The sequence below is a fragment of the Anopheles cruzii genome, chromosome 2, assembly GCF_943734635.1.
Source record: "Anopheles cruzii chromosome 2, idAnoCruzAS_RS32_06, whole genome shotgun sequence".
In the NCBI taxonomy this organism is placed as follows: Eukaryota; Metazoa; Arthropoda; class Insecta; order Diptera; family Culicidae; genus Anopheles; species Anopheles cruzii.
This window is the reverse complement of record NC_069144.1, coordinates 21,224,164-21,243,783: the sequence shown is the minus strand read 5'-3', so window position 1 is coordinate 21,243,783 and position 19,620 is coordinate 21,224,164. Positions and strand designations below refer to the sequence as shown.

The 19,620-nt window shown below is 46.4% G+C and overlaps 1 protein-coding gene across 1 annotated transcript in view; it reads left to right on the top strand.

The window, feature by feature from the left end:
- The window catches only part of LOC128278656 (LIM/homeobox protein Lhx6-like), a 63,711-nt gene that overhangs the window by 27,280 nt on the left and 16,811 nt on the right, over positions 1–19,620 (top strand). Inside the window, exon 2 of the mRNA XM_053017388.1 lies at positions 1,539–1,578. Within this exon, the coding sequence (XP_052873348.1) occupies positions 1,539–1,578 (40 nt within the window). The remainder of the gene's footprint in view (positions 1–1,538; positions 1,579–19,620) is intronic.

The following is a 19,620-nucleotide window of genomic DNA, read 5'->3' as shown; positions in this document are numbered from 1 at the left end:
GCAGTAGTGCCGGTGGCCGATATAAAACCCCACCACCGGCCTGCGGCCCCACCCGCGGGCGGCGCTTCCTTCCGTAGGCCTGCGGGACGTGGGACTTCGCCGTCGTCGTCGTCGTCGTCCTTGCGCCTTGCGCGGTGGCCGTCGCAACACACACAGAACAAGCGCTGCGCTCCGCAACACAATAAAAGCATCGGCAAGCAGCGGGTTACCCCAGCGGGCGCCACAGAGTGGCAGACGGGTGGCAGGAAAAAACGATGCAAATCATAATGAGCAAAAGTGGTGAGTTTAATGAATGAAACGAAAGACTAACTGCCATCGCCGGCGTCGTTCGGTTCGAAGGAACGTCTCTGAAGGAAATATGCTTCGGAAAACTGGTGCGCTTTCCCCGATGCGCCGTGCCAAAAGTTGGACCACAGAGTGGAAGGGTAAGAGGACCCATTAGGGCCAGGGGACAAAGAGGAATGGTAATTAATGAGATCGGCAGTGGAATAGACCGAGAAAGGAAAATCGAGAGAAAGAGAGCGAGAGCGAGAAACGTGTAAAGATAAGACGAAAACTCAAAGAAAGAACGAGAAACACAGACAGAGAGAGAAAAAGAGACAGGGATAGAGAGAGCGAGAGAGTCTGGGTGCGGTTTCTCGCAGTACAGTGGCCGAAAGCCATTAACTAAAATGAGGATCACTTCGTTAAATGAAGGCAAAGCACTGGGCTGCCGGCTCGGGGAGCGAAAAAAAAGGAACCAAGGACAAGGACCCACCGGCCAGCCGGGATGCCGGGGAGTTGGCTGGCCGGAACACCCGCCCCCCAACGTCCGCCCGAAAGTTATGATGGTCGGAAGGACAACACGGCACGCGGCGGGCTCTCCGGTTCTAATTGGAACGAGTTACGACTTTTTACGGCGCCCTGCACCAACAGGCCAGGAGAGACTTCCGGGGTTTTCGGGGGCGAGGGTGGGAGACCACGTGGTTGCCGCCGCTGCTGCTGATGATGATTGTAATGATGGCACCGGATGATAACTGGCGCGTGCTGGGGCGTTCCGCGTGCCGCTGGACGGAAGGAAAACTCTAATTTGGGAGTTTTCCAGTCCAGCAACAACAACAGCCAGCCAGCCAGCCAGCCGAGTCTTCCGGTTTTCGTTGGGCTCCCCCCTGCACCCCTACAACTAACAACATCCGGCCGGCCAACCATCCCATCGTCTGGCTGACACCGTCTTACTCGACGAGAATCGCTTTCGTGTCTTCCGAGCGCTCCCAGGCCACCGCACGGGTATATCAAGTCGGGCTCAAGTGCTGGGGATTGGGGCAAAACTGGGCAAATGATTAATTAAGAAATTTGCTAAACCATCGTTGTTCGCAACTTTTCGCACACTCGACCGTGTAAAGTGAAACGTTGGTGTTGGCGTAATTGTTGGCCGCTGTGGTCCTGCGGCCACGGTTCGCAGATCGATCGAGCCATTTGTTTTGCCGACTTCCGCAAAATGATGAACGCCGAAGTTTGGCAAAGTGTTTAATGTCGGGTTTGTTTCTTTCTCTTTCCAGGTATGTAGCAATCATCGCGGCCTGGGAAGTCCGTTAAAGTGTAAGTCCATTGTTTGCAAATACTGTTCTCTTGCTTAGTGAAATGTTTGTCCGGTAAAAAGTAAATGTAGATATGTGTTTGACAGAAATGGGCATAGCTTAATCAACGAAAAACACGTGTTCCGGTTCGATTTAAAGTGCGATCCTTTTGCTAGCCACTTTTGTGAGGTTTCGCAGTGTCACAATGAGATGATCCAAACGATCGTGATCATTCTTCGACTCTATTTGCAAGACCATGAGCAAATGTCAGTGAAATATAATTTGTTCATGTTAGAAAACCAATAAGGTTTCGCCTATAATATTTTAACTACATCATGCCCAAAAAATAGTAATTGCAGTTAATTAACTGAAGCTTTATTTTTCAAACATTTGAAGAAATTTACCTCGGTCGTTACCGTATGAGCGCAATAAATGTGAGAGCCACAAAACAACTAATAATAAAATACAAATAACATAGAGTTATACAATATAACCATTAACTCTTTCTGCAATACGATATTTTAACTCAAAGTTTAACCCGAGTGCTTAATAAAACCCTCAAACACGTTAGGCGTACCATAATAATTAAACAAATAAACAAAATATATCAACAGTGCCGTGGAGTTCCAGCAACTCTGCAAAATAGAAGCAAACCGTGTGAGCTGTAGAACCATTGGCTGAAACAAGAACAACCTAAATTCTTGGCACCCGTCCAAATTCAACCGAGCAAAGCACAAGCAAAAAACCGAAACCGTTTACGGATTAACTTCAACTTTAATGAACCATCGAGGACTAATTTTAATGCATTAGTGCCACGCTACCAATCATCGTCGTGCCCGCGTGAGGGCGCCCGCGAGAACCGTTCGTTAATCCAATTTGATCACTGTAATTTATTGCTTCTTGTCATTCGCCAAATGAATTAGCGGTCGAAGACCGGTGAAGCGAGCTGCCAAAGAGAAAAGGGCTGGCGATGGGACGGAACACCCGCCCCCCGCCCCTTGAACCCCAGATGGCCCCCGGGGCGGTCGGAAAACCTTCCCCAAAACCCGGCTAGCAAATGGGAGAAAAGGTTCCTTCTTCTCAACCGGTTCGGTGCGCGCCTTCGGACGAGCGAAAGCCGCCGTGAAATGAGAAACGTCACCGCGCGCGGACCGGAATGCGAAGGACATCCGGAGGGCCGGATGGGCGAGCAAAAAAAAACAAGGTTCCGCGCGGCGGACTAAGGGTGGCGCTCTCAGGGATGGAGTACGTCGAAAGAAGAGGAAAGAAATAAATGCGTGGCATTCCGGCGAACGGCGATGGCGCGTTAATTGAAATGAGTCGATTTTCGTTCGCCCGGCTCGCTCGGCAGACATTGTGTGTCCGGGGAGGCGAGCGACACGACCTGGGTCCTGGGCGCGAGGGGTGCACCGTTCGATTAGCGGCGCCCGTCCCCCGTGCGCTGCAATCAGCGCGGTGACAGAGACTTGCCCCGAAACGACTTGCGAAACGAAGGGAAGATTGTTTTTCCGATCTCTCCTCGCGGACGCCCGGAGCGGTTCGCAGGTTCAATCAATTTTGCCGAGCACGGAATGGTTGCTTCTCTCGTCGAACGAATCGGACGACCTCTCCGCGAAAAGAGGGGTTTTTTTGCTGCTCTCTGGTCCGCCGAACGCTTCAGGGACATAAATCATTCTGTCCCCTGTCTCCCGTCCCGGCCGGGCCCGGGTGGAGGTGCTCGAAATGGGAAACTTTTGATGGTAAACTGTGATTAGTTGTTTATTAAGAAATAGACCATTTCTCCGTCGCCGTGGCCACTTTCATCCACACTCGGGCGGGCGCTGCCGATGGTCCTTGTCCTTAGCGTCTGCGAGGTTAGTTTCGTCGCGAACGGGTGACATCCTGTAATGAAGCCACGCAAAAATTGTGCAACGCCAACGTAACGAAAATGCAACACTGCATTAATTATGAAACATTCAACGTGTGGTTTGAAATAATTGGTTTCTTATTTTATAGGAATAAAAAATAAGCCTTAACCAATATTAAGCTAGCCAAATTAAGAAGCTAGATAAGAAGCATGATAGTTATTAACTGAGTTGCTTCAAAAAAGAAAAAGACATCGTTTAAAAAAATACAATTGAAACCAACTCAAAAGATTAATAAACTCAACAACAAAGTGTTAAAATGATCCAAAAGACGATCCAAAAACGCAAAAAGAACTAACAGTCGATAAGCAGTATAATACGGCTTAGGAGAAATAAAGAAACCATCAAACATTCACTGCCACGATCAAAGCGTATCCAATTGAATGGTTCCTTTTGTCGAATGATAAATTAAAATAAGAAAAATATAAATCAAACCACTTGAAACTAGCACTAGCACAGCACAAGTCTTCCCCTAGAAAAACTCATACGGAATACTAACAAGTACATGCAGAACAAAAAACTTTAACAGCCAAAAAACCAAAACTTGTAATAAAACTAAAACACTGCTTGCTACAAAAAAAAGTATTCATCTCATTGCATAAGAAGATAAGAAACCAAAATTGAAACTAGAAAGACTACAGTTTGTGAGTACTAAAAGTGCAAAACAATATAAAAAAGTTACAAAATCGAAAAACGCAAAGTCCTAGCCAAAACGCTTCCAAAGCTAATCGAGCAAAGCAACTAGAGCCAATCTTGACCGTAAAATGGATTCAATGAAGCACACTACTGGGAAATGAACACCTAACTAAATTAATTTTTTTATATTCTTAATTGATTTCTTGGGAAGAAATAAAAATCATTTTGTTTGGCTTTTCGAACGATTTCGTAAAGCTCCAGCATTACCGTTGGCCACGACTTGCACGACTTCTTCCGCTGATTCTCGCACTCACAGGAGTGTCCTCGCAAAGTTGATAATTAATTCAGTTCCTTGCTGGTCCTCGCCATGGTGGTGGTGGTGGTAGGTGGAGTGTCAATTATTTAATGCTGGAAGATGGAAGTCAACTCCCGTGTGGAACACGAGACACGAGAGACTCACTTGACTTCCGTTGCGTCAAACACACGTTCCAATTTAGGAGCGCGGAAGGTAGCGAACAGAGCAAAAAAAAAAAAGGCGAGCCGGAACGAACAGAGAAAAAAAAACACGGAAAAACGGACGCCGCTACAATGGCCACCGGGAAGTGGGAGACAAAAAACCCCGGGCCCGGGAAACCTGGGTTGTGGGCCGAGAGTAGGCCTCGAAGAAAACTCCCCTGTCCCCGCCCGCCCGGCTCCAACAAGCACCTTTCAAATAGCCGGAAGACATGTTATAATTATACAACGTGTAACAAAGTTTTCATGCTCTCGGCAGGAGACGGCACAGGCAATGAAAATGACCTGCAACGAACAAAACAAAAAAAATTGCTACCGGGAAACAAATTATTAAATCGCGAATAATGACCCCCTGGCCGTGGGTTGATCTGCCCTGTCGTGACGCTGGCACGTCACGGGATCACTTTTATTACTGGCCAGGATTACTTGGAGCGTCAGCACAGTGCAGAAACGGCAATTACTGGATTATAGTGGAATCAACAGCACATCTCTAATATTGGTTGATATCCTATAAAATGCCATTCTTTATTACATTTCTATTACCATTCAGCAAAACCTCATCACATGGGCCCTAATATCCTGTAATCTGTACTGTTTATTGGGACTTCTACAACTTAGTAATCAACAAAACGTAGTCCATTCTTCAATCATGTGGAGATCCAACAATTGGTGGCCTCCACAATGCGAACAACAGCAACGCGTAAATCCTCCGCAAAGTATTAACTTCGACGGTTCACTTGATGGATTGATGTATTGGTCCGTATCGGCCCTCCATCGTCCAATCGCTCCCGCTCGCTCCGTCGGGGGCCCTCATGATCCAGGGCCTCGTATCCGGACGATCCCGGTGGGCAGTAAACTACCCCACCGAGAGCTTACCGGTCAGCTAGGGCCGACGCACATCAGGAGGGACGAGAACGCCCAAGTACACCCGTCCACCGTTCGCCGAACTCGGTCACCGCTCGGTCAAATTAGCGTACTCCGGTGCTAATGAGAAATGTATCTCAGGGGAAAAATGAAAGGATTATCTTTAATTAGTGGGATTATCATTTTCCATTAATTACTTCGATTGATTATGGAGCGCCTGGGCCCGTTTTGCGGTTAGCCGGCACCGTCGGGCGCACCGTGAACGCTTCACCGGTATCCCCAGCGGACTCCCGGAGGATGCGCCCGATCGGCCCCAGAACGGACCGTGCGCTGCTAGTGGCCAGAGGCGAGACCAGGAGCGTTCAGAAGGCTTTGGATAGGGATTTGGCGTATTCCAGTAAGTACACCAATAGCAGCCTCTCTTTAATTAGCGGGAAATTGTCGGCCCCATCCGGTTCTGAGTCTCTGAGGGGTCTCAGACCCAAAAACACACAAATCCTGATTTGCTGCACCACAGCACGATAAATGGGCAAGATTCGACAGAAGACGGAAGAAAATGTTTCAACTTGCCGCGAAAGAAGCGAGTCACGTACCCCAGGCAAGAAGTACTCCCAACGGGTGATTCATCATGACGGGGGCCGAAGCCGGGTGGGATGGTTAACTTCCAGGCCGCTCCCGACGGGTCAAACTCATTAGAGAGAGCAAAAAGGGTGCGCCTGCGGCTCGTACAAGCTGCGAATCCGGACGGCCGTGTCGGCGACATGGCGGCGACTCCACTAGCCAGCCTTAACGAACGCAACCCTTCTACGGCATCCGGCTGGGCTGCTGGGTTTCGTGTTGCCGGTGTGCGAAGGAATCGCTCTGAGCTATCCTTTAACGAATCAGTCAGGTAAGGACCAGCGCGCCGGGCCAAGGATCACCTACGGAAGAAGTGCACCGATTGTTGCACTTCGTCGACCGGGTAGCAAGACCGAGGGCTTCCAGACTTCAGCCACCGAAGGCATGGCTTGTAAAATGGGTTGTTCTTCATCCAATAATAATGATGAAGCTGCTCGGAGGGCCGCTGCGTGGGTTGCTCTGTCCCATCCAAAACAAAAAAAACCCTTCCCCGATTGGCAAACTTTGTTGCGAGCTGCTGTCGCAATTAAACCGGACCATTCGCGACGACTTCGAACCTTCCACGAAGAAACCCTTGCTGAAGATGCTGAGAAAAAAATGCGACCAACAATTAGAGCTGCTTGTTGGAGAATTCAACAAATACAGGACGGCATTAGAGAACTGCGGCTAATTGTTTATATTTGTGGATTAATTTTATTGAAGTAAGCCATCCATCACAGGTTCTGCGGTCCCCAAAACTGTGGCGTTTTGGTCCCAAGACACACGGTGTATGGCGCCGAAAGAAGATAACTTACAACAATTCATCTAACTTATTGGTCCTTTGCTCCATTTTGTTCTTAGGCCAAGGTCAGATCCCCATTTCCGTGTTTTGGATACAGTTTGCAACTCAGCAGTAATTTTTCTGCCACTCGTGGTGACCGATTGTTGCCGTCGGGTTTCGACTGGCGCTGCATTTTAGTTACTATGAGGTGCTAGAGCTCTTTGACGGTGATTTTTAGCCAAGTATAATGAGGTCTTACGTTTGGAACGCAAAACACAGTTGCTGAAACTTCTGTCTATAGCATATTAAAATCTTGTGCCAGTCTGCTTGCGTCACGTCTTACTACTTACTTATCCGGCTACAACCGTCGAGCGGTCTTTGCGTTTACGTCAGTCAGTCTGGAAGTTCTATTGACTGTTCATCTTCTTTTCGAAGTCTCCACTGTCGGATACTAGGTCAAGATACAGCCTGTCCAACAAAGACCACATATTAGACGATCGCTGCAAACGATTTCGATGATTCGACACCGAAACTGGAAACTGAAGAAACGCCTTTTCTATCATTGAACCGCCAGAAGGTACTAATTTAAAACATTCGGCTAAGTCTACTACATTTAATTGACCAAAGAGCTTTGAATTGAAGGTTTTATGTAGGCGAAATCGAATTCGTTCGTTTCGTTTCCAAAAACGTTAAGTCGGTCGGACTACAAACAGTGTAACATATAAACCATTCGATGTTACTGAGTCTCTCGCTACAAAGAGTTCTGCTCATCCCTCATCGCGTGCAATGAAATGAAGACGACTTAATAAACCCAAAGACGCCCGAGACGTCCTGGAGCGGTGTGCCGTGCGGCAGGTTTCCGGGATTTTGTCTGGCCGAGAGCCCCATTCTCCGTTCCCAAGGCAGCTCCATTAAATATCCGGTGCGCCGTGCGACCGTGTGGGTGAACGATGAAGATGCCAACGGCACCGTCGACAAACCGAAGGCACTAGACACTAGAACCCGACGACGAAAACCTGTCGCCCTGCCGTTATAACTAAGGCACGATTGTGGCTGCACTTTCAGCCTTTACGACGGCCACCCCAGCTTCCTTCGGAAAGCACACTCAGCCGGGATCGTCGACTCGGAGTCTGGACATGCATCGGAGCCAAGGGAGCCCCACGTCCTGGGCTTTCGTAGCGAAAGTAAACAATTTTAATTAAAACAACGGATAATTAAACGAGACAAATTTTCCATGCGCTTCCACGAAGCCCTTATCAAAATTGTTTCATTCAAAACAGTGTTGACCCACGAGACTTTGCCGGGCCGCATGCCAGTCAGATTTGGCACCTAAAAGGGCGGTCTGTTCTCCGGGCTAGTTATACTCCTATATTCTGACCGGGAATGATAAACTCCCAAGGCTTTGACTTTGGCTACGAGCAGCCCACGCTGAAGAATGTAAAAAAATGAAATTCATTTTGTTTTAAGACTTATCTAAAGTTTTTCTAAGTTCATGCAGTCGATCTCGACTGACTATTTTATTGTATAAAATCCAATCAAACGGGAAAACTGACGAAGAAAGCCACAGTCCATCACAATCGAATCCAAATCGAAAAGAACCCCTATGCGTAGCGATCCCTTGAATAAGTTATTTCACTATTAGTTTGATGACAATCATTTAGGGATTATTTATTTGGCTCTTCTCGGCTGACAATGTAATAGGATACCCACACGACACGGCGCCCGAACGTGCCAAAGTGAGAAAATTACCAAGCGGCCCAAGTAACAGTCGCCAAGGGCCGTGCCTACGAAAACCAGAGACTTATCGACGAGCAGCTAATGGACGCAACCAATCAAGCAAAAAGGAGCCCGAAGATGGGCGCGTTAGGTGGCAATTTTCTAGATGGATTCTATTTCCAGCCTGGTGGCGCGGATTTGAAACGAAAATAAAATCCTACGCGGCCCGGTTAAGGACACTTGGGTAAGACAACACAGGGCATCTTGGGGCCATTATGAATTCACTACAACTCTATTGGGCAGCTTGGGTCCAATACCGTTGCCCTTTGGCTTATGGCAACTAAGAGCGAATTCCTTTTCTCAAACAAAAAAGGGAAGAAGATGCATTAGTTTTGTTTCAATAGGATCGGTACTAAGTGGTGTCACATTCTTGAAGGGCTTAAAATTAGGGACCATTTTACGCTTTGATTGTCCTTCGGTGCAAATAATCTTCCTTCGTTACTTGAGTGACACTTGATTCTCAACTCAACCCTAAGTTTCGCTCAATTTTATTAGTACATTTCGAAGACAAGCCAAAGATCTGGAGCGATAGCATTCTGTAAAGGCGACTGGTAGGAGCAGCATGGAATCATCTGCTATGAGCTGTAGCTGCACATACAGCAACACGCTGACTCTTCAGGAATTCTTGTTGTGAAGCTTGTTGAAGATTTTCTTCAACAACCACCAAATCGTTTTCCAGGTTAAGCACCAATGTGGCTCACTGACCCAATATAGATAAATACGAGTACATGAGCTCACCATTGTAATTGCTAAAAAAAGAACCGCTAAATAATCCAACGATAAACGACCGCAAGCCTGTCGGTGGCAACATATTAACATAACACCTGCCCGTAAACCGTGGTATCTTTCACCCACTCCGACCACTCCGAATAATGTCGATCTTCAGAGTTGAGAAAGCGCACATTTTTTCCACGATTATGACCAAGTACCTCGTTTAAGAGTTTGTGAACGCGAACTTGAACTCCTTTCTCGAAACCGCGTTCGGCACGGCACGCCCCAGTGCCGTACGTTCACGCGCCAACTGAAAAACTGACAGCCACGTCAAACGACCCACGGCCAACTTTCCATTTACGGTGATTCACTGAGATTTCGCCACCCCCTCCCCGCTGGCTGGGTGGTGCAACCAAAAGGGTAACTTCCCGGCGACCTATGGCCATCGCCGCTTTCGTAGCAACGGAACGGCGGACGGCCGTCATCGTCAGTCCGGGTGGCGTCTTGCCGAAACCGCCACCTTCAAAGTTGATAAGTTCTTGAGAGCCGTGTTGTGTGCCATTTCCAACGGAGTGCCAATACATGACACGATTTTGAGCAGATTAAGCTCACGCTCACTCATTTTGAGCATATTAAGCTCAAGCCTAAAGAATGAAAGTTACGTCAATTTTGTTGCAATAACACTTCATTGTATGGACTACACGTGGCCGATTTTTGCCTCTGCCAAGTGGGACAAAATAATGTCCAAAACGGAGCTTCAATGTAAGGTGAGTTGTGGCAGGTTACAATGACGCTTAAAGACACGACTTGATTTCGCCAACAGTCAATGCCTTATTTAAGCACGAACATGAGTAAATGAGCCTGTCTTCCCATCACTTATCAACTCGTAGCCGTAGATTTTGGAAGAAAACATGAAGGAGCGTGTGAGTAAATATCGCTCACTCGCTTACATTCTCTTGCGTTCCCGTTCTCATGCCCGCATGCCCGCTGACAGCTCCACGATCAACGACTTTTATCACACATCGACCCACCCACACACAAACACACACACACACACACACAGAAGTGGCCCAGGTCCAATAGAAGGCGGCACTTTTCGCTTAGTGCGCCACCGGCCAAACTAACCGAAACCGGAGGTCCCGGCTGCAATCGAACCCCTTTTATGCTGCGTTCTTACGGTGGGTGGTGGGTGAGAGTACACAAACCCGGCGGACCCTACCGGGCGGACCCTGCACACCGTGGCGCGTTCTATATTTTGGTGAAATTGAGCGTACAGTGCAACGTTTGCTCTGCAAATTGCTACGGCGAACGTTTGGCGAACGTGGCACAATGCGGCGTCACTCGTCCTGGCGGCGTCACGGAAGCGGAAGTTGCGGCCCAACTACTACTACCACTGCGCTACCACTACTACCACTACCTGGTACCGAGTACTACTACTGTCAGCCCGCGACGCTTGCTGGCGTTGCACTTTTTCATCTCTTGGCACGACTTTTATTTTTGCGTCCCCGGCGCGTCAACAGCTCCTGCCCTCTTCTGCTTCGGCTGCTCAATCTCAGACGGTCCTCGCTCGGCGCTCGCTCACGGTGGGACGCGGCAACTTCGCCCGGAGTACAGTGTACCATTAACGAGGATTGCGCCAGGCAGCAATTGCTGTCATCATGATCAGCATTATTGTTGTCGTTTGATTGGCACCTCCGTCGTCGTCGATGTAGTTGGCCCAGTTGGTGTTTCGATCCATCCCGCATCCGTCTTTCGCTCCGCAGGATTCGGTTTCCACTGTTTCAAAGTTCATTTCTTTCGTTTGCTCCTTTTTGACACTTTTGGTTTCTTAAATTTTTCGTTTACCCTCAAGGCACATTTATTTATTTGAGTTGTGTGATGTGTTTGCTGTGGTTTGATGCAAACTAAGAATAATTAAAACGCCGATCTGTTGCAATTCTTATTGAGTTATTCTTATAAATAAAATTCAAAATCCTTCTGTCCGTTACCAGTTTGTTCACCGAATTGCATGTGGCTTTGAAAGTTACATTATAGCAGGTTCTAAGGAGTGGTCGATACTTGTCCAAAAGTGACAGCAACAAAGTCCTTTGGGCCCTTCCATTGAATATTCATATCATACTTTCATTATTTTACTAGTAACGCTTATAAACTGTTTACTTGTTATTTGACTCTTTCAAATTTCAAATTTGTCTATTAATCATAAACTTTTACAAAAACTTGGTCTTTCTGATTTATGGATTAGAATATTAGATTAGACTTAACATCTTTTTTAACTTTATGGAGCTTTTCCAAAGTACCTAGTATTTTGCTAACAGGAAAATTCAGACAAATTCTATAGAAATTGGTACCTAAGTTCTTGGTACCGCCTTCTAAATTAATCGGGATAGATGAATGATAGATGAAGTAAAATTAAATAGAAAGGGGAAGTAATTAATAAACATAATTTGATGGACATGATGATCATTCGCCATCAATGCTCATGCATTGATGCTGTGAAATGAAGCACACAACGAAGAGATAATCTGTGAGATATTGAACAAATCAGAACAAACTTGTTTTCTTTTTATACTATGCTGCATCTGATAGCATTTTCCATCCAATATTTGTACTTCAAATATGAAGCAAAATGGGTCAGAATTATGTAAAATATTTATTTTACAGTACTTTATTTAAAGCAATCTTAATTCAAATTCAGCTGAGCCTCAATAGCTCCTGTGTCCATATTAGACAAACAATTACCTTTATAAATAACTTCCATCGTACACTTCAATTTACGTTTCCGCTTAGCAATCCGCGCTTATAAAATCGTATGCCCCACAAACCACAAAAGCATCCCATTTTTGTCGAGGACCAAAACCAAAGATCAGTTTACATAAATCCCTTACCATTCGTTTAACTTACACCAAATTAGCAGGTGCAGATCAAATTAAAAGCATTTACCGACCCGACCGAACCAAACCGAGGTGGACGATTCGTGGTCCCCGGAATTCGCCGGATTCTAACTTTTATCCCCCCATTTTAACCGCAACCTCGAAAAACTAGAACCCCAGCTGCAGCAGCTGTGGGCACGCAAAAAAGGCGCCACAACGGCACTTTTGCAACATTTCGCAGCCAATTAAGAAACTCCACGGTGGCAACGGGCGAGGCGAGGGTGTAGCTAGAGACCCGTCCCGATCCCCTATTCTAAATAGGACGGCGTCCGGTCCAGTCCGGGCCAGCGTCAGCGACAATAATCCATCCGTTCTGCCGCTCGGCTCACCGAAAAGCCGAAAGGCAGCCTAATAATTGCCAACGTTGGGACTAATTAAAATTTATATAAGCATAACAACCACACACACACACACACACACCCGAGGTCCTGACGATGCAGGTACTGCCCACGATCGCAGCTCCTGGGCCAGAGAGTGTGGTTCCGGCACACGGTATCGGAAGAAACGCAAACCAACCAAGAGCCAAACTTTGGAGGCGCTCGCCGCTCTTCTCTTCGGCAGCAACCCGAAGGCCCGTCGACAACATCATCATATTTACACATCATCACTCACACACACACACATTACTGCACGACCAGACCTCGGGAGCCGCGTGGCGCGGACACAACTCCCGCAGCTAATTAATTCCATACGTAATAAATACTAACACGCGTAATAAAGTACACACTTAACGCCCGGGTCCTATGCACCGCGGTAAGCGCATAAATCAGATCCAACTTCCGCACAGAAGGGATTACGCCGGTAATTGCGTACCCGTACCACATGGGGCCCGGCAGGTTGGCCTGCCCGGTCGGTCGCAGGAGTCTCGTCTTGAAGAAAGGATTCTCGAAAAGCCCATCTGAGGTGGAGGCGCTGGACCGTCGGCGGAATCGTCGTTCTAGTTCGAATGGCCAACCAATCAGCGTCGTTGCCAATCACCGTTGATGATCGGGTTACCCGAGAAAAGAATATGTTGCAAATTGCAGCAAATAGTGCTGCTAAAATTCTCCTAAAATATTTTCCCCCAAAAACAAGTGTGCGTTAAAATGTTGACCGTTATTGGGTCAATCCAAAAGCCCGGACGATAACATACATTTCTTCATGTTGTTTAACTACTAATAATTAACTGATAATTTCACGACTTTTAAGAGGAATATAAACACTAATAGAAATTTTAATAATATAGTATTATCTTAATGACACTACGCAGAATAGTAAAACAATTTTGACGGATAAAAATAATCAGTGTTTAAACAACGAACGATGTCTAAATCAGCCGACAAACACTCTTCACCGGGTAATCGAAACTAAAGTGAACAAAACATTCCAGTTACAATTTACCGCTGTACAAAGAGGTTGTAATAACAGTGATGTCCTTAATGTGTAAACTTTTCAATTCACCCAATACGCTACCGCTTAGGAAAGACACTGCGCACCGAGACCTAATTAAAAGTCACAAGTGTTACACGCCCGTTGGGAAACGAAAGAAGTGATGTTGAATTAGACTAAAAAAACTTAAACCACATACAGTTTGGAGTACCGGCAAGAAGTCGGACAGGGATGACAGACGCGAAGACGACGACCACATTTTCGCACCCTTTTTCTATCGTGAAATATTACTTCCAACAAATCTAACTAACTACTTAAACGTTGGTGTGATTTGGTTTGATGATGAACAACGAAAAACGGTTTGGAAAGATGGTTTCAATGCTGCAAGAAGCATTTTATTGCACCCTTAAGCCCTTGTTTCCACTGAAATTCCATGAAAAAATATCAGACAGGAAAAGAAAGAGTCCCCACTAACATTTGTAATCTTCAAAAGCATACCCAAACCAGACACTACATTTCAACCAACACACTACGTTGGTAGTAGCAACTAGGCCGTCAAATCAATTAGCACATCCCCAACTGGATGTATCCTTAATGAATATCCGCTAATAATCACGAAAACGCATTAAAAAGTTATTTAAAAAAGGACAAACACTTTGCAGACACCGAGTGTTTCATGTTGCATGTAACGGGAACGTCAGCGAGCGCGGGTCCCTGTTTTTTTTTTCACCACTCACACACAGCAAAGATCGCGCACCGACGACGGCCAACTTTTGCGCCACATCTCTCACATAAGATGTTAATTAATGAATACAAAATATCCCTCTATCTAATTACATATTCATTGCCCGCGATGCAATTAATGCTAATTACTTTTCTCGATAATAATTACAAAAACCCGGACCCGGGCGGTAGCGGGCGCCGTCAGACAGAATGGCGTTCCGTTTCGGAAATCAGCATGCACATGACGGGATTTTAATTAAATAATTTCACCGAAAAGCGAAGACACCACCGAGGCCACCGAGAAGAGGAGCGTGAAATCAAACCAGAAACAGCGCCGAAGGAACCCACGGACCGGCGAATAAACCCTTCATAATGTGCTGTGTGCAGTAGTAGCAGATCGACGTGCATTCGGGGGCACCCCCCCGGAATGACACGGCGCGCTGGCCAAGAAAGTTCGGGCACGTCAGGAAGCGCAAGAAACAGCTCCCGGCCAAAGTGACATCGGCGCTTCGCTCCGGGTGGAATTGTAATTAAACAAGGAAATAGCCAAATGATGGTAATACGATCGAAAGAATACACACATTGCCAGGCAGTCAGCGACGAACACACGCGCGATGCTCATTACGACAATACACGATGGCTTTTGGCCATCCACCCTCCGCTTCCGCACGATGCTAACGGAGAAGGTCCTGTGCGAAAGTGCTGTCATCACAAAATGGGGCCAATGTTTGCTGCCGCGATCCCGAAGAGCGTGTCGCTTGTCGCGAGTCATTGTAACGTGAGCGTGAAATTGAGTTTGATTGCACATATGCCGCTAATGCAATCGCTTTCGCATCTCATGAATAATGTTCGACTGACTTCTGGTAGGACAATGGACAAAGACTGGAGTTCGATGGTGGAGACGGTGAAACTTATTGTGATTACTGTTCGGCAATACAAACAGCATTCACCATACGTTGAGCAATGTTTATCTGCATTCGAGTGTATTCGTTTGTATCGTTTGACCTTGTCAAACGTTTCCTTTTTCGACGTCATAAAGCGGATAATTGTTATGCAATCAAAATATTGTATTGTATAGGCAGATAGAACATAGAACGCAACTAAATAGTATTTTAATTAACTTGCTAGCAATCTTCGATTAGAGATTGATCATTTAAAGTTGATGCTATGAACATGAATGAAAATTGTAACAAAGAAATTTTGTAAAACCCAAAATGGAGCATGGAAGAAACCAAAAAGTAAAGCAAATTGATTGGTATGGAGAGCAGATTTTGCCCGATTTGCAAAACAAACAAAAAATAAACAAAGAACAAAGAACAACAAGAAGCCTTAATAATGATCTTCAAATAAGTATTAATTTGGCGTTATACTAATTTTGAACAACTTTGAAAGCAGAGATAGTTCCCAATCGATGTCGAGTGAACAACATCAAAGAATAAACAGCAGCAAACAATGATCTAAGCCAAAGTTGTTAAGGAAACTGTATTAAACATGAGACCCAAAATGACCTTACACAGAACTATTTTTTTGTGCAACTGACACTAAGGAGCTTCACATTGGCCTCGGTAGCCACAAGAAGGTGTGTCGATAAGGTTAACAAAAAACGATCGAACCAGTACTGCAATGTGAAAAGCTCGTCCCACCGGGTAATGAATCTAAAACAAATCATCATATCTTACGATTTGCACACGCGCGGCTGCCCATCGGTCACTGATTACGGCGGCCCGGTTTGATTATACGCACCACCTGCGCTGGTTTATCAGTGTAAACCAAACTGAAACTGGCGGCATCCGGTGGGGCATAGGACGAAAAGCTCATCAACCGCTGATCCAATATTTTATGACCGATACCGATGTATGTATGTTTTCATACTTTGCCGCGCCACACGCAGTATTGTGCGCGCCTTTTTGTGGCCGGTCAGCCCGTTATGTACGTAAAAAAAACCAAAAAGCATCATACCGCAAACCGAAGTCGCAAAATAACAAAACAGAACTTGAAAACCAACAAGGGCGCCCGTAAACATAAATGTCCGAGTAATATATGTGAAGCCAAACGATAAAAAAACGAAACGGAAAGCAACATGAATCTATTAAAATCAAATAAACCGAGCAAAGCGCGCGCGGTAGAAGTGCCCAAGTGAAGGTGATGCCAAATATTGGAAATGGAATCCTCATATCGGGCAACGGTCGGGCAGAAACAGGCAAATCGCCCAAAAAAGAGCGCCAACGCTTGACGGGCACACATTCGGGGAGTTGTTTTATGTAAAAATCCGCACGCGTCCGATACGGTTAATCCTTGCCGAAAGGTTTGCCGAGGTCCAGATAAAAAGACCTGGCTCAGCAGCACAGCAGTCCCAAATTAAACCGCTGCGTACTCACGCTGCGAGGACTAACTGCGTATTGATTTGCGTTTTATTGGCCGCCTCGGCTTTATGGGCATTTCATGGTAATGTTCACACGCGGTCCGTTTTCTGGAGGCTGGCCAGCTGCAGGGTCGACTTCGGTCCCCTGCGATGGCTGTCTTGGCGATTTTTACGTGCTACTTACTGCCCTCTTGCCGTTTGCGGGGGGTTTGCATCGCTCATCCTTTCGACGTAACCGAAACGAACGGATTTATGTATGACCGAGCTCTGTTGGCTGACGCTTTTTTCATGCATTTGATTAGGCTGGGTACTGGTCCTGTAAACCCTTATTAAATTTCTTGTCAATCTTTATGGGTAGTTCAATCAGTGCCATCGCTTCGAACAATTATTTACGCTTTTGTTATTGAAAATTGTAGCCCAAAGAGTAGCCATCTTTCAGCCACAATCGGCGAAGATTTATAGCTCTACGACATTAGGTCCGTCATGTTGTTTATCCATTGCATCCGTTAATTTATTTTAACTAACAGTGTTATTCATCGACTTGAATGTCCAATTATTCCATTGTCCATTCTGCTGAACTAAATGTTGATGTACGATATATTCGATATATTCCACATTCTACATGAAGAATCAACCGTTTGAAAGTCGTTGGCGCTGGCATCCAAAATCCAACGAACACACCGAATAAACGCCACAAATTACGCCCCTCGTAAATGTGTTCAATTCGAGATTGCATTTAATTTGTCGCAATTCAGTGCTCAAATGTCCTGGACCTAACCATTCTGAGTGCTTCGAGGGACGTTGCAGCCAATGCTGATTAAGGAAGATCGAAAGTGCATCTTCGCCATCAAAAACACCACCACCTAATGGAAACGTGCCCGGAAAAGAAATGGACGGTAGATGGTGATCGGCGAACCCTTTCAATCATCAGCTTCCGTGCGTCGCTGCTCGGGCCACTTGTCCAGTCCTGCTGCGAAGGAACCAAAAAACGGGTTACGTTCTATATGGGAAGTCGAACCACAAACCTGAAATAGTACATCAACCCACAAAGACACACACACACAGAGACGGGTCCCGGGTCACTCCGAGTACGGCAGATAATAATGGAATTGGTTGATTGAATTTGCGAATCAGATCCTTGGCGCATTGCTCCTTGGCACGAGCCGGGCACGAAAAAGGACACTGAAGGCCAAAGACAATGAATCGGCGAGAAGTCGCGTCCCACCCGACTCGGCCCTCCCTCTGTGTGTGTGTTGCACACGCACCCCACCGCGTTGGGCGAAAGTGATCCCAAAGCCGAAGGACGAAAGTGGTGCACACTAGACAAAAGGTAGAGCAAATAAAAGGGAAAAAATGAGATAGTTTTTCCCGGCATCACATTTTCCCGTACGATCAGGAATTTGCCGGGATTTGATTGCACTCAAACGATCACCGAAGCACTCAGCGCGAGACAGAAACAAAGCGGGAAAAAGCGGGAAAGACACCGGAAAAGTGGGAAAAGCAAGGCAAAAGAAATTGCGCCACCAACTCTCGTGTGTGCGAATTTACGTATCCGAGTCCGGAACTACCCGGAAGGGTATGTGGACTCGTCGTGGACAGCTCGGCAAGTCGGAGACACCAAATACTTTCTTGAGTGCGTGCGCCTGTGTGTGTGTGTTTAGGTCTTCCAGAGCTCTTCCAGAGTGTGAGTATCCACTCTCTCGCTCTCTCGCTCTCTCTCTCTGTAGTGGGCAGCGCAAGTCGTTTTTGCCATTTGCAATCATCTCGTCCTCGGCGGCCACCGGACGCCTGGTCTGATGTGGGCCGGGGTGGCCCCGAAAAGATTGAGCCAACGACATGTGATTGGATTGGAACTGGGCACAAACCCGAGGCAAGCGTAATCGAACCGAACCCCCGACGACGAGGAAACCAGAAAACCGGATCTGGTCGTAATAAAAATTGCAATCATATTTCTGCTGATTGAAAAAGTTTATCTACATTTATGAATTTGTATCCCAACGTCGGGGTCGGGCACGGACACGGGACGGCAAGACGCCCCCCTTCCTGCCGGGGCTGGGCTGAGAGAAATTGATTTTCGGTCCGATACCGGGGATAAAACGGAAAGGATTGCACAATTGTGTCGTCGGCGTCCAAACACACACACACCCACACACGGGGTCGTCACACGGTCTGTCTCCGGTGGCACCAAGCGGTTAATATTGTCCTGCCCTCCGCCGGTAGTGCCGGAAGATGAGAGACCGGAAGTGCGATTGGATGATACGTGGCACGACACGCGCGTCCACGCCCTCGAGCTCAGGCGCGCGCCGGTTCCCCGGAAATGCTACGTAATGGCCAGATGATTGGAGCTAACTCCGGCAACGTTTCTTGGCCGCCTATTATTGGTACGTGTGCAGTGTGTGCCCACGTTAGGGAACGGAACATGGAAAGAAGGAGGTGAATCTACACGAACTTGACCAATTTAACAGTTTCTGATTGTTCCTTCTTCCGACAGCAAGCAACAAACGACAAAACGACACCTTAATCAAGAAAATAAGCAAAGAGAAGCAATAAAAGTGGCAAAACAAGGTGAAATTCGCTTATTAGTAGAAGTACAGTTTGAAGGCATGCATGGCGACAAAACAAAACTCAAATCAATTGAATGGAAAGTAAATCCAAAACACCCAAACTATATAACAAATCAATAAAAGACAACATTTAAAAGAAAACGATCAAAAAAGAAAAGTAAATTAAATGCAAAAATGAGTAAATAACAGAAGAAAGAGTAAATCGTTTAAAAAAGAAGTGGGAAGATCAAAATCAAACAAGTGGAAAATATGGCATCCGGAGGTCGATGTATTGAAAAATTTGGTTAGATTAGACAGATTGGCTTAGTGTGGTTAGTAACATAGTGGTTTATCTC